Source organism: Oncorhynchus masou, chromosome 15 (assembly GCF_036934945.1).
Source record: "Oncorhynchus masou masou isolate Uvic2021 chromosome 15, UVic_Omas_1.1, whole genome shotgun sequence".
NCBI lineage: Eukaryota > Metazoa > Chordata > Actinopteri > Salmoniformes > Salmonidae > Oncorhynchus > Oncorhynchus masou.
In genome coordinates, this window is record NC_088226.1 from 53,435,022 (window position 1) to 53,449,156 (window position 14,135).

At 42.8% G+C, this 14,135-nt stretch overlaps 1 protein-coding gene across 1 annotated transcript in view; it reads right to left on the reverse strand.

The window, feature by feature from the left end:
- The window catches only part of LOC135556879 (glypican-5-like), a 140,282-nt gene that overhangs the window by 51,316 nt on the left and 74,831 nt on the right, over positions 1-14,135 (reverse strand). Inside the window, exon 7 of the mRNA XM_064990296.1 lies at positions 9,295-9,415. Coding sequence (XP_064846368.1) covers positions 9,295-9,415 — 121 coding nt within the window. The remainder of the gene's footprint in view (positions 1-9,294; positions 9,416-14,135) is intronic.

Here is a 14,135-nt window from a genome sequence, read left to right on the forward strand (position 1 = left end):
TCCTAGAGGGACTCAACAAACCTATTGGTGGGGGCTTTTATTCTAACTTAATGTATGTGTGTGCGAGTGTGTGTTGGCAGACTCACATATGTAGGTATTTAAGACTCATGGGTCACATGTAGGGGTGGTATGGTACACGTATTCTTACCAAATGGTCCTCACTGTGCACCCGAATGAATATAAAAAAAACACTAGGTTATGACTACGCTGGTCTATACCTCTTGAATAAATCTGAGCTGAAAAAACATTTTAGGCTATTCCGTTCAAACAACTAAAGCCTATGCGCATGTTAATCAAAATTAAAATCTTAACTGAAGCATTTCAAACTGTCCTTTTGGGAGGCGCAGCCAGGAACTAGTTCTGTACGATTTACGCCAACATCACCCCAGTATACCGGTGCAAGTTGGAAACACAAAGTCACAACAACACATTGTCTACCCCTCTGCATTCAAGCAGCTGATTCTGACCGGGCCAAATAAATTACAAGAGTGATAATAAGGCTATGTTTATATTTTTTACGGCCTTTGGTTTATAGTCATGTATATGTGCCCATTTTCTGTGATTGAGAATAGGGGGTTTCAGGCAGCCCCTCATGAATGTTCTCGAGCCACTTTACAAACTTCCCTCTTCCACCCATTTCAGCAAACAAATAGTACCCACTCTATATAAGCAAGCCAAAGCCAAAATGTTCAATGAATGGCCAATGCATCCTGTGTTGTGCTTACTTAACAGTGATAGCCAATCACATTACCATGGAGTGGGAGATGGACTGGGCTACAGAGTAACAAGTGCACATCTGGCACCGAAGGAGGAAGTGTCATGGTGCATTCGTAACCAAGGTAGAAGTGGAAATCCATTTGAACGGCCGTCCAACTGGTAATTACTACTGGGAAACTCCTCTATCATCCTTAGCACCCACTTCTCCCACATGGTGACCTCTGATGTCACCTACCAAGGAAATTTCATTTCTGGTAGTTAAATCCAAAAACAAAACATTATAAAAAGTTATCTATTAATGTGGTTTCTGAACTCTATAATTTTTTTTACAAGCATGATAGCTGTACATTTAGTTGATGGTTGAGGCAGCTTGTTGGCCATTAGCCAATCAGTGTTTCTCACCGAGTTCAAATCACATGAATGCATCCAACTGGTATTTCCGACTTCTACATGGTTCAAAACGCGGCATCAGACAATGCCAGGAGCATTGTGAATGGCATTTAATGTTCGTGCTGTACCGAAACCAAACTGTGACCCCAAAAAGCGGCAAGTAAGTATTAATACCGCATGACTTATTCCACATTGTGTTGTGTTACAGCCTGAATTCAAAATGGATTCAATAAATAAAACATCTCACCCATCTACACACAATACCCTGGCCAAGATAAAGCAAAGCAGTTCGACACATACAACGACACAGAGTTACACATGGAGCAAAACAAACATACAGTCAATAATACAGTATAAACAAGTCTATATACGATGTGAGCAAATGAGGTGGGATAAGGGAGGTAAAGGCAAAAAAAGGCCATGGTGGCAAATTAAATACAATAAAGCAAATAAAACACTGAAATGGTAGATTTGCAATGGAAGAATGTGCAAAGTAGAAATAAAAATAATGGGATGCAAAGGAGCAAAATAAATAAATTAAATACAGTAGGGAAAGAGGTAGTTGTTTGGGCTAAAATATAGGTGGGCTATGTACAGGTGCAGTAATCTGTGAGCTGCTCTGACAGTTGGTGCTTAAAGCTAGTGAGGGAGATAAGTGTTTCCAGTTTCAGTGCTTTTTGTAGTTCGTTCCAGTCATTGGCAGCAGAGAACTGGAAGGAGAGGCGGCCAAAGAAAGAATTGGTTTTGGGGGTGACTAGAGAGATATACCTGCTGGAGCGTGTGCTACAGGTGGGAGATGCTATGGTGACCAGCGAGCTGAGATAAGGGGGACTTTACCTAGCAGGGTCTTGTAGATGACATGGAGCCAGTGGGTTTGGCGACGAGTATGAAGCGAGGGCCAGCCAACGAGAGCGTACAGGTCGCAATGGTGGGTAGTATATGGGGCTTTGGTGACAAAACGGATTGCACTGTGATAGACTGCATCCAATTTGTTGAGTAGGGTATTGGAGGCTATTTTGTAAATGACATCGCCAAAGTCGAGGATTGGTAGGATGGTCAGTTTTACAAGGGTATGTTTGGCAGCATGAGTGAAGGATGCTTTGTTGCGAAATAGGAAGCCAATTCTAGATTTAACTTTGGATTGGAGATATTTGATATGGGTCTGGAAGGAGAGTTTACAGTCTCACCAGACACCTAAGTATTTGTAGTTGTCCACGTATTCTAAATCAGAGCCGTCCAGAGTAGTGATGTTGGACAGGCGGGTAGGAGCGGGTAGCGATCGGTTGAAGTGCATGCATTTAGTTTTACTTGTATTTAAGAGCAATTGGAGGCCACGGAAGGAGAGTTGTATGGCATTGAAGCTTGCCTGGAGGGTTGTTAACACAGTGTCCAAAGACGGGCCAGAAGTATACAGAATGGTGTCGTCTGCGTAGAGGTGGATCAGAGACTCACCAGCAGCAAGAGCGACCTCATTGATGTATACAGAGAAGAGAGTCGGTCCAAGAATTGAACACTGTGGCACCCCCATAGAGACTGCCAGAGGTCCGGACAGCAGACCCTCCGATTTGACACACTGAACTCTATCAGAGAAGTAGTTGGTGAACCAGGCGAGGCAATCATTTGAGAAACCAAGGCTGTCGAGTCTGCCGATGAGGATGTGGTGATTGACAGAGTCGAAAGCCTTGGCCAGATCAATGAACACGGCTGCACGGTAATGTTTCTTATCGATGTCGGTTAAGATATCATTTAGGACCTTGAGTGTGGCTGAGGTGCACCCATGACCAGCTCTGAAACCAGATGAAGGTAGTCATTCAAAAATATTAGTGTTACACACTAATATTGCACACAGAGTGAGTCCCATGCAACTTATTATGTGAGTTGTTTAGCACATTTTTACTCCTGAATTTATTGCCTCAAGACATCTCAGCATTTCATTTTAAATTAATTTGTAAACATTTTGAAGAACATAATTCCACTTTGACATTATGGGGGTAGGCCAGTGACAAAACAATCAGAATTAATTCCATTTGAAATTCAGGCTGTAACACAACATAATGTGGAAAAAATCAAGTTCTGTACCTGTCTGACACTGCCCTGGATTACTGACCTCTGCCTGTCCTGACCCTGAGCCTGCCTGCCGTTCTGTACCTGTCTGACACTGCCCTGGATTACTGACCTCTGCCTGTCCTGACCCTGAGCCTGCCTGCCGTTCTGTACCTGTCTGACACTGCCCTGGATTACTGACCTTTGCCTGTCCTGACCCTGAGCCTGCCTGCCATTCTGTACCTTATTGACTCTGCCCTGGATTACTGACCTCTGCCTGCCCTTGACCTGTCATCTGCCTGCCCCCTGTTTTGTTAATAAACATCTGTGATTCGAACTCTCTGCATCTGGGTCTTATCCTGAGGTCTGATACTGTACATACGGAACTGTGGGTTTGGTGAACCGTTACACCCCCAGTCTCATGGCTAGTCAGTAATATTTAAACAGACAAAAAAGGAAATATTGTCATGCACAAAAATACATATATTATATGATATTTTTAATGAGAAAACCTACAGGGCACGGGGAGCGTGCACATTACTTGATCGTAGAAGATAAATCTCATGCATAAATTATCATAGAAAAAAGAGAACTGTGTAAAAGTAGTCAGCCTCAACCTCAATTTGCTGAGTGTGCTTTTCAATGATGCTAATTCCACATGATTAATTGACCCACCAACTGGGATAAACAGTCAAGAACTGATTTCAACTGCAGAATTTTCTCATATTTGTTTTGCGAATCTCTCTCTCTCTCTCTCTCTCTCTCTCTCTCTCTCTCTCTCTCTCTCTCTCTCTCTCTCTCTCTCTCTCTCTCTCTCTCTCTCTCTCTCTCTCTCTCTCTCTCTCTCTCTCTCTCTCTCTCTCTCTCTCTCTCTCTCTCTCTCTCTCTCTCTCTCTCTCTCTCTCTCTCGTTATTTCGGGATTTTACGCTGTACTATGATAGACACTTGGCTAGGCCAACATAGCTAATGTTTTAAGACAGATGCTGCAATGTTGTGAAAACCCACAGTGTATTTCCTGTATTATTCAGAACATGATTCTGGTCCAGACGGGGTCAAAAGGAACCAATGCAATGTCAGCCAGATCAAGCCTCGACTTCGACCTCACCAGAGCAGCTATCACAGCAAATAAATCCAGGCTTTCTGAAATCCATGGAGGATTCTTTACTATTTCAAAGTAGAGGACATTTGAAATAAACTCCAAAAAGGAAGGTTAATACCTTCTTCAGGAAATCAAATGAGATCCTTCTTTGGGGCGGAAGATTCCTCCCTTTCAAATGAACCTTGGTACACATGGGGAACATCTAACAGTCATAATATAATCTCTTGCGTGTGATTTGTTAGTTATAGAGGCGAGCAGGGTCCCAGTCAGGGTTAGAAAAACAACCACACTGGCACTGGCTGTGAACGTTGTGAACGTTCTCTCTCCCCTCAGGTACAGCGGCCATAAAACACATGTAATCCTGTAAATCACTTTTCTCTCTCACATTGAGCTCTTAGCCACCTCAAAGTGCTTACATTGACTCCTTAGGTTTCCACTCCCCTCCCCACCCCACCTCTCTGATAGATGTTCCCAGCCTCTGGCTGCTTTGAAGAGACATCCTGCTCTATTTGGGCCAGGCTGGGCCGGCCCACAGAAACAAACCCAGTCATGTCTGCTTTTAATGAAGTAATAAGAGACAGAAGTGAAGTGAAATGGCTCCCAGAGGGCCAGATGAGCTGTGTGCCTCTCCTCTCTCTCTCCCCGATCCCCTCCCAGAAACATCTGGAACAATGGGCTGGACACCAAGTATCCCTCTTTTTACAACTCCCCGCTAACAGCCGACATGGTCATTGCTTATCGAATTAGTCTGGGGTGATAACAGGGGAATCCTTGCTCTCACACCAAGTATGGGAGGTGATCTGATGGCTTCACAGGGGATACTCTGCTTCAAACTGGCTCCAGATAACCTAAGAATTGACTCAACCAGAATATAGTAATTGTGAATAACACTGACCAACTTTAGATAAAGATTTTGGGCACATAGAGCCCTGTTAGGACACTTCTAACAAAGCGAGACAATACCATAACTCTGAGTGATAGACAAGACAACGGTTAAAGAGAGAAAGGAAAACGAATGTGCAATGAAAAGAAAGAATTTCCAAAAAATATAGCACCAGAGAGCGGAAGAGAGTGACAGAGAGAGACAGTGGGTAGAGTTTGGGGGAGAGACACAAATACAGCACAACAGGACTCAACGGGTCTGGTAGCGAGAGCCGGGATGATACCAGTATCGCGATACTCGTTAGTATCGTGGCAAGGAAACAAATCACGGAGCGGATATAACTTCTTTAGGAAAACAGCCCTAATGTTGGAAACAAGCATCATTATGTTGTCATCCTGGGTGACATGTATTTTCCAAGCTATAGAACACAATATTTGACATACATCAGGTATTTAAAGGACTAAAAAGTTTGGTCAGCCTCGTGTTTAAACATTTTCCATTAAATGTTTTTTTGCGATACTGGTATCGTCACAGCCCTACTGGTAACTTTTCAGCCCCACAAAGGTCAGAACAGAGCTCCTGGCAGACCAGCCAGGCAAGGAGGGACTATTCCCTGAGTGCCTCTGACCTGGCAGTCTGCATAAAGCCTTTCCAGAGAGGCTGAGGGGAAATTTGTTTTGGCTTCTAGCTCAAGGAACATTTAGGTTAAAGGACATTTACATAACAATAATCTGGCTTCAATGCTACTTGTGTCTCTTCTGTATCTACTGAAGTGTTGAATTGGTACACTGTTCCTCAGGTTGAAGACCTAAAGAAATACCCACCTCCAGCTCTAAGCACTCACCTTGGTCAACAGCTAAAACATTATTTGAACTCTTAGACTTCGAGGTGTAGGGAATGACATAAGCAGAAAATATATTATGAAACAGACATAATGCAACTCCTATGCAATGTCTATCCTCATGTCGCTGAGGGACAGATTTTTCCAGCTGTGAAATCGCTGGCGCTTCCATGGACATCCAGCCATTAAGAGCAATGGGTTCACACTGCATCTATCAGAGGGACAGGGCTGTTTGCACAAGGCCAGGCCCCCGAGACACCACCAATTACCCCAGAGACAAACACAGCAGAGGAAGGGGGAGGAGGGAGGAGGTCGCAGCCAGACAGGATTAGAATAATTTACTGAATAAAACATACAGAACACTGTGTGACCCCTCCTTCCTGCCTCGCTGATCCCACAGCCTCCTCCATGATCTAAGATGCTTTGCATTGAGGTCTTTATCTATGATGCATTGGTGGGTTATTTTGTTCCATTCTCATAGTGAATGCCCCAGTGAATGCCTGAGCGGTTAAGGGGTGCAACTGGCTGATTTAATATCTATCTAAGTATCTGTGATGGGTCCACAAGGACAGTTTGGTCAGATTTGTCTGGCATGTCCACAGGCCTTTGAGCTAGTTGGATGGCTGTTCCTCTCTCTCAGTCCTCCAGAGACGCACGTCTGAATCCCCTCCAATGGCCTGATTTGTACCGAGCACCGAGCAATAAAAAAGGCATAAAAACATGTCTAATAACACACAAAGCTATTTACCATGACTGGTGTGAACAGCATCGAAGTGGAAAGGATGTGAATTCCCCTATTCCCTTTACCATGGGTGTGTCACTCTGCATACATCGGTCTGTCTATCCATCACCTCTTATTCCCTCTTTCACATGATGGGGAGCAGCTATCCCTGGAGGCATTACAGTCACCATTTCAGTGACGACACGCCATCTGTGACCTTTGACCTGGTGCATCCCAGTGCCATGGGTCCAGATGAGAGCGTGTGACCAGACAGAAAGTACAGTAGGCCCAGGTCCAATGTTAACTCAGAGACATCAACCAACATAATATCACAGACAGAAGAAGGAGCCAGATGTCTCACAGGATGTATAAATTTGAAGCATCTGAATGGAACTTCCACTCAACACCAAATATTGTAACGTGAGGAAGTCCAGTGGCGGAAGTATGAGAAAATGGAGTGAGATTAAACTTGGCTGACATTCCGTTTATTTCCTTCGATGAAACAGTTGATCTCAATTCAATCTTTTCCCCAAACTAGAATCTGTTACGAACAGAGTACACGTTATAGACTTAACCCTTTGTCGTTTAGAAGGAGTGCAATGACTAATTTAGTTACAGAGGGGCAAAAAATATTTAGTCAGCCACCAATTGTGCAAGTTCTTCCACTTAAACGGATGAGAGAGGCCTGTAATTTTCATCATAGGTACACTTCAACTATGACAGACAAAATGAGAGAAAAAAATCCAGAAAATCACATTGTAGGATTTTGAATGAATTTATTTGCAAATTATGGTGGAAAATAAGTATTTGGACACCTACAAACAAGAAAGATTTCTGGCTCTCACAGACCTGTAACTTCTTCTTTAAGAGGCTCCTCTGTCCTCCACTCGTTACCTGTATTAAAGTCATCTGTTTGAACTTGTTATCATTATAAAAGACACCTGTCCGCAACCTCAAACAGTCACACTCCGAACTCCACTATGGCCAAGACCAAAGAGCTGTCAAAGGACACCAGAAACAAAATTGTAGACCTGCACCAGGCTGGGAAGACTGAATCTGCAATAGGGTAAGCAGCTTGGTTTGAAGAAATCAACTGTGGGAGCAATTATTAGGAAATGGAAGACATACAAGACCACTGATAATCTCCCTCGATCTGGGGCTCCACGCAAGATCTCACCCTGTGGGGCCAAAATGATTACAAGAACGGTGAGCAAAAATCTCAGAACCAAACGGGAAGACCTAGTGAATGACCTGCAGAGAGCTGGGACCAAAGTAACAAAGCCTACCATCATTAACACACTACCAGGCCCGTCTGAAGTTTGCTCGAGAGCATTTGGATGATCCAGAAGAAGATTGGGAGAATGTCATATGGTCAGATGAAACCAAAATATAACCTTTTGGTAAAAAATCAACTCGTCGTGTTTGGAGGACAAAGAATGCTGTTTTGCATCCAAAGAACACCATACCTACTGTGAAGCATGGGGGTGGAAACATCATGCTTTGGGGCTGATTTTCTGCAAAGGGACCAGGACGACTGATCCGTGTAAAGGAAAGAATGAATGGGGCCATGTATCGTGAGATTTTGAGTGAAAACCTCCTTCCATCAGAAAGGGCATTGAAGATGAAACGTAGCTGGGTCTTTCAGCATGACAATGATCCCAAACACACCGCCCGGGCAACGAAGGAGTGGCTTCGTAAGAAGCATTTCAAGGTCCTGGAGTGGCCTAGCCAGTCTCCAGATCTCAACCCCATAGAAAATCTTTGGAGGGAGTTCAAAGTCCGTGTTGCCCAGCAACAGCCCCAAAACATCACTGCTCTCGAGGAGATCTGCACGGAGGAATGGGCCAAAATACCAGCAACAGTGTGTGAAAACCTTGTGTAGACTTACAGAAAACGTTTGACCTCTGTCATTGCCAACAAAGGGTATATAACAAAGCATTGAGATAAACTTTTGTTATTGACCAAATACTTGTTTTCCATCATAATTTGCAAATCAATTCATTAAAAATCCTACAATGTGATTTTCGGGATTTTTTTTTCTTCTCATTTTGTCTGTCATATTTGAAGTGTACCTATGATGAAAATTACAGGCCTCTCTCATCTTTTTAAATGGGAGAACTTGCACAATTGGTGGCTGACTAAGTACTTTTTTGCCCCACTGTATTTCACACACACACAATTTACAGAAAGTTGTTCCCAAACGTAAATATGGAAACACATGCCTTGCCCACCTCCTTGCTTGTTCTGCCCACTATGCTTCATTTGCTCCCATTGGAAACAATGCCGTTGTGATATCTTGGGTTAGTTACCAATATCTTCGATAATATAGTGCAACAGGCATGGCCCTGAGACACACAGCTGTTTGCATACTAGAGATGTGTGATACATCCTTATGCCTGCAGATAATTGCCCTGAATACAACTCCAACACTTGTCCTCATACAACATTTCTGTCCAAACCTGAAATAGTAATATGATTAAGTTTGCAGAAGAAGTATCAGAATGGTATGTAACTGACATTTTGGTGTCATCAGTGGTCAAGTTTACAGTCACATAGTCACATGTCAAACGGAAGGAGAAACAGTGGTAGTGAGACATACCCGTTTGAAATGTTCTAGTCTGTCTCTAGCTCCCACCAGGATGGGGTCGATGCTGCGGACCTTGATCTCTGGGTTGTTTTTCTGGGCCTGAAGGCCGTTACCCACAACACGGCCCACATAACTGAGGAGGGACGAGATGGGAGAGAATGGAGAGTTTAATACAAACAATTATGTAGCACAATGACTTGAAATATTGATGTATTGTTGATGAAAGTAACACATGAAAGTATTTGTGTGAGAGTACACAGGTAAAGACTTTCGAGTTTGAATGGCCAAGCTCACTAGCTATTTAAAACAATGGCAAAGAATTCTGCTCAGCACTTTGGTCTGCATGTCGTGAGGTCCGTCCACCCACCCACCCCTGAACCTGCTTACACAGATAGCCATTCCTCTAAGCCTGATTTAAAGTGATTAACTATGACCTTTAAAAAAAATCTCTCATCAAAAGAACTGAGGAGCACATTGAGCTGTGTGATTCAGCCTCTGAGCCCAGCTCTGCCGGGAAGCTGGCCTAGAGTGGTGGGTTGTGATGTCTGACCCAGGAATCCCACAGGGATCCATGGAATTTAGACGGCCTTTTTCACTGACATCCAGTGCATTCTGACTTTTTCCACATTTTATTACATTACATCCTTATTCTCAAATTGATTCAATATTTTTTTCCCTCAGCAATCTACACACAATACCCTATAATGACAAAGCAAAAATAGTTATTGTATATTTTTTTGCAAATGTATCGAAAATAAAAAACTGAAATATCACATTTACATAAGTATTCAGAACCTTGAATCAGTACTTTGTTGAAGCACCTTTGGCAGCAATTACAGCCTTGAGTCTTCTTGGGTATGATGCCACAAGCTTGGCACACCTGTATATGGGGAGTTTCTCCCATTCTCGTCTGCAGATCCTCTCAAACTCTGTTAGGTTGGGTGGGGAGCATTGCTGCTAAGCAATTTTGAGCTCTCTCCAGAGATGTTCGATCGGGATCAAGTCCGGGCTCTGGCTGGGTCACTCAAGGACATTCAGAGACTTGTCCTGAAGCCTCTCCAATGTTGTCTTGGCTGTGTGCTTAGGTTCATTGTCCTGTTGGAAGGTGGACATTCACCCTAGTCTGAGGTCCTGAGTGCCTTGGAGCACGTTTTCATCAAGGATCTCCCTGTACTTTGCTCCGTTAATCTTTCCTTGATCCTGACTAGTCTCCCAGTCCCTTCCGCTGAAAAACATCCCCACAGCATGATGCTGCCACCACCGTGTATCACCATAGGGTTAGTTCAAGGTTTCCTTCAGATGTGATGCTTGGCATTCAGGCAAAAGACTTCAATCTTGGTTTCATCAGACTGGAGAATCCTTTAGGTCCCTTTTGGCAAACTCCAAGCAGACTATCATGTGCCTTTTACTGAGGAGTGGCTTCTGTCTGGCCACTCTACCTTAAAGGCCTGATTGGTGGAGTGCTGCAGAGATGGTTGTCCTTCTGGTAGGTTCTCCCATCTTCACAGAGGAGCTCTGGAGCTCTGTCAGTGTGATCATTGGGTTCTTGGTCACCCATGACCCTAGCCTCCTCCCCCGATTGCTCAGTTTGGCCAGGCGGCCAGCTCTAGGAAGAGTCTTGGTTGTTCCAAACATCTTCCATTTAAGGATGATGGAGGCCACTGTGTTCTTGGGGACCTTCAATGCTGCAGAACATTTTTGGTACCCTTCCCCTCGACACTATCCTGTCTTGGAGCTCTACGGACAATTCCTTCGACCTCATGGCTTGGTTTTTGCTCTGACATGCACCGTTAACTGTGGGACCTTATATAGACAGGTGTGTGCTTTCCAAATCATGTCCAATCAATTGAATTTACCACAGGTGGACTCCAATCAAGTTGTAGAAACATCTCGAGGATGATCAATGGAAACAGGATGCACCTAAGGTCAATTTCGAGTCTCATAGAAAAGGGTCTGAATACTTATGTAAATAAGGTATTTCAGTTTTTTATTTTTGACAAAAATCTTTTAAAAACATTTTCCACTTTGTCGTCACGGGGTATTGTGTGTAGATTGATTAGGAAAAAAATGTAATCCATTTTACAGGTTGTTATATTACAAAATATGGAAAAGGGGAAGGGGTCTGAATAATTTCCAAAGTGCACTGTAAATGATTAAATAGGAAGTCAAATGGAGCGGGTTGGTGAAAGAAGGAGGCAAGGTTATTATAGTGAACAAAAACTGAAAATAAAATAAAAACTACAATTGGAAAAACAATTTAGTAAACTGAAATAAAAATGAAAAACATTTGAAAAACTGAAACTATACTGAAACTAGTATCTTTGACTGCAAAACTAACTAAAATATAGTAAAATGAACTTTGTGCAAAAAGCAAACGGTATTTTCAAGCTTTTTTTCTAATGAGGTTTTCAAGTTTCCGAATCTGGCGGATAAATGTTCAAATAGGCCTAGCCTGTGCATCACTTTCACTAGCTAACAGGGAAGAAATCAGAGGGCGAGCAAGAAGCATGACTCTGTCAAGATAGAAGAGCTTGTGAAGTTGCTGATGCCGTTCGCAATCCACACCGAACAATTTCAATCTGACAGCCAGCCGCTGTCTGATGTGGTGTTGTGCCTTCTCAATCTTGAGGCACACAGTCAACTACTATTGCAAAACAGTTGGCACAGGTCCTCCTGAAGTCGCTACATGAGCACTTCACATGCACACTGAATCCTCTGGGAGCAAACTTCAATCCAACCCCTCTCATAAATCAAATTTCTCAAACATACAAGTATTAGGCACCATTTTAAAGATAAAATTCTCGTTAATACAGCCAACGTGTCTGATTTCAAAAATGCTTTACAGCTAAAGCTTCACAAATGATTATGTTAGGTCTCCACCAAGTCACAGAAAAACCCAGCCATTTTTCCAGCCAAAGAGAGGAGTCACAAAAAGCTCAAATAGAGATCAAATGAATCACTAACATTTGATGATCTTCATCAGATGACACTCATAGGACTTCATGTTACACAATACATGTATGTTTTGTTCGGTAAAGTTCATATTTATATCCAAAAAATCTCATTTTACATTGGCGTGTTACGTTCAGTAGAGAGCCACATGAATTTACAGAAATACTCATGATAAATGTTGATGAATATAGATGTGTTATACATGGAAATATAGATAAACTTCTCCTTAATGCAACCGCTGTGTCAGATTTCAAAAAAAACTTTACGGAAAAAGCATAATCTGAGTACGGAGCTCAGAGCCCAAAACAGCCAAAAGAAATATCCGCCATGCGCTGTCAACATTAGTCAGAAATAGCATTATAAATATTCACTTACCTATGATGATCTTCATCAGAATTCACTCCCAGGAATCCCAGTTCGACAATAAATGTTTGATTTGTTCCATAAAGTCCATCAATTATGTCCAAATAGCTTCTTTTTTTAGGGCATTTGGTAAACAAATCCAAACGCGCGTTCAGGTCCAATCGGACAAAAATTTCAAAAAGTTATATTACAGGTCGTAGAAACTTGTCAAACTAAGCATAGAATCAATCTTTAGGATGTTTTTATCATAAATGTTCAATAATGTTCCAACCGGAGAATTCCATTGTCTGTAGAAAAAGAAATGGAACGAGAGCTACCTCTCATGTGAAACGCGCGTGACTGAGAACAAGGCTGCTGGCAGACCCCTTAGTGAAACAGCTCTCATCCGGCCCCCCTTCACTGTAGAAGCCTGAAACAACGTTCTAAAGACGGTTGACATCTAGTGGAAGCCTTAGGAAGTGCAAAATAACCCATATCCCACTGTGTATTTGATAGGGGCTGAGTTCAAAAACTACAAACCTCAGATTTCCCACTTCCTGATCGGATTTCTTCTCGGGTTTTTGCCTGCCATATGAGTTCTGTTATACTCTAAGACATCATTCAAACAGTTGTAGAAGCTTCGAAGTGTTTTCTATCCAATATGAATAAAACTATGCATATATTAGCATCTGGGACAGAGTAGGAGGCAGTTTACTCTGGGTATGCCATTCATCCAAAAGTGAAAAGACTGCCCCCTATCCCAAAGAAGTTTTAAGACAGCATGACTGTATATCTCAAGATGTGTCCTGTGGCACTGGATCTGGTTTCTGTCTCTGTATACTAAGCATTCTTGGAGAAAATCAGTTTGTTTGAGAAACCGAACGACCACCTCTCTGGAACGCAGTCTTCTTGAAGATAAATCAGAAAATCTTGTTAGGTTGAAGAGAAACACACACACACACACACACACACAAGCTGGCTGGCTGTGAACTGATAGATTGGTGAAGAAGTGTTGTATTGCTTATGTTTTTTGCTGTTGTTGCAGTTGTTTTTTGTTAACACTGAAGGGGTTAAATCCAAGTCACATTCGGATTGATTTATAATTTAAACCTAACCAAACCTATGCCCTGGCCATAGAGTTGTATGGAGTCCTTTAGTGGCCAATAGAATGTGTTAGCATGGGCAGCGCCATTGAGGACTTTAGCCATTTTGATTTAGTCAACTGGGCGGGACTTCCAACTTCATTTGCTGATCCCTCCTGATGATCCGGTCAGCATGACCTGATGACCCAGTTAGAGTTGTGGCAGTCGGGTCATCAGGACAGATCAGCCAATGAATTTTACTTGTGAAGAAGAAAATTGACTATTTCATGATGGAAATGGCCTCAATGGCTCTGCCCACAGACACCATCATGACACAGATACAGAGATGTTATGTCTATCCAAGTCTTTGGTCCTGGCCCATAACCTTATGTATTACTGTCCCCCAGTGGCAAGAAGTGACATCCCCCCCAAAAAACTATAGGCCTACATCACATTAATGGCTCCTAGCCTCCCACG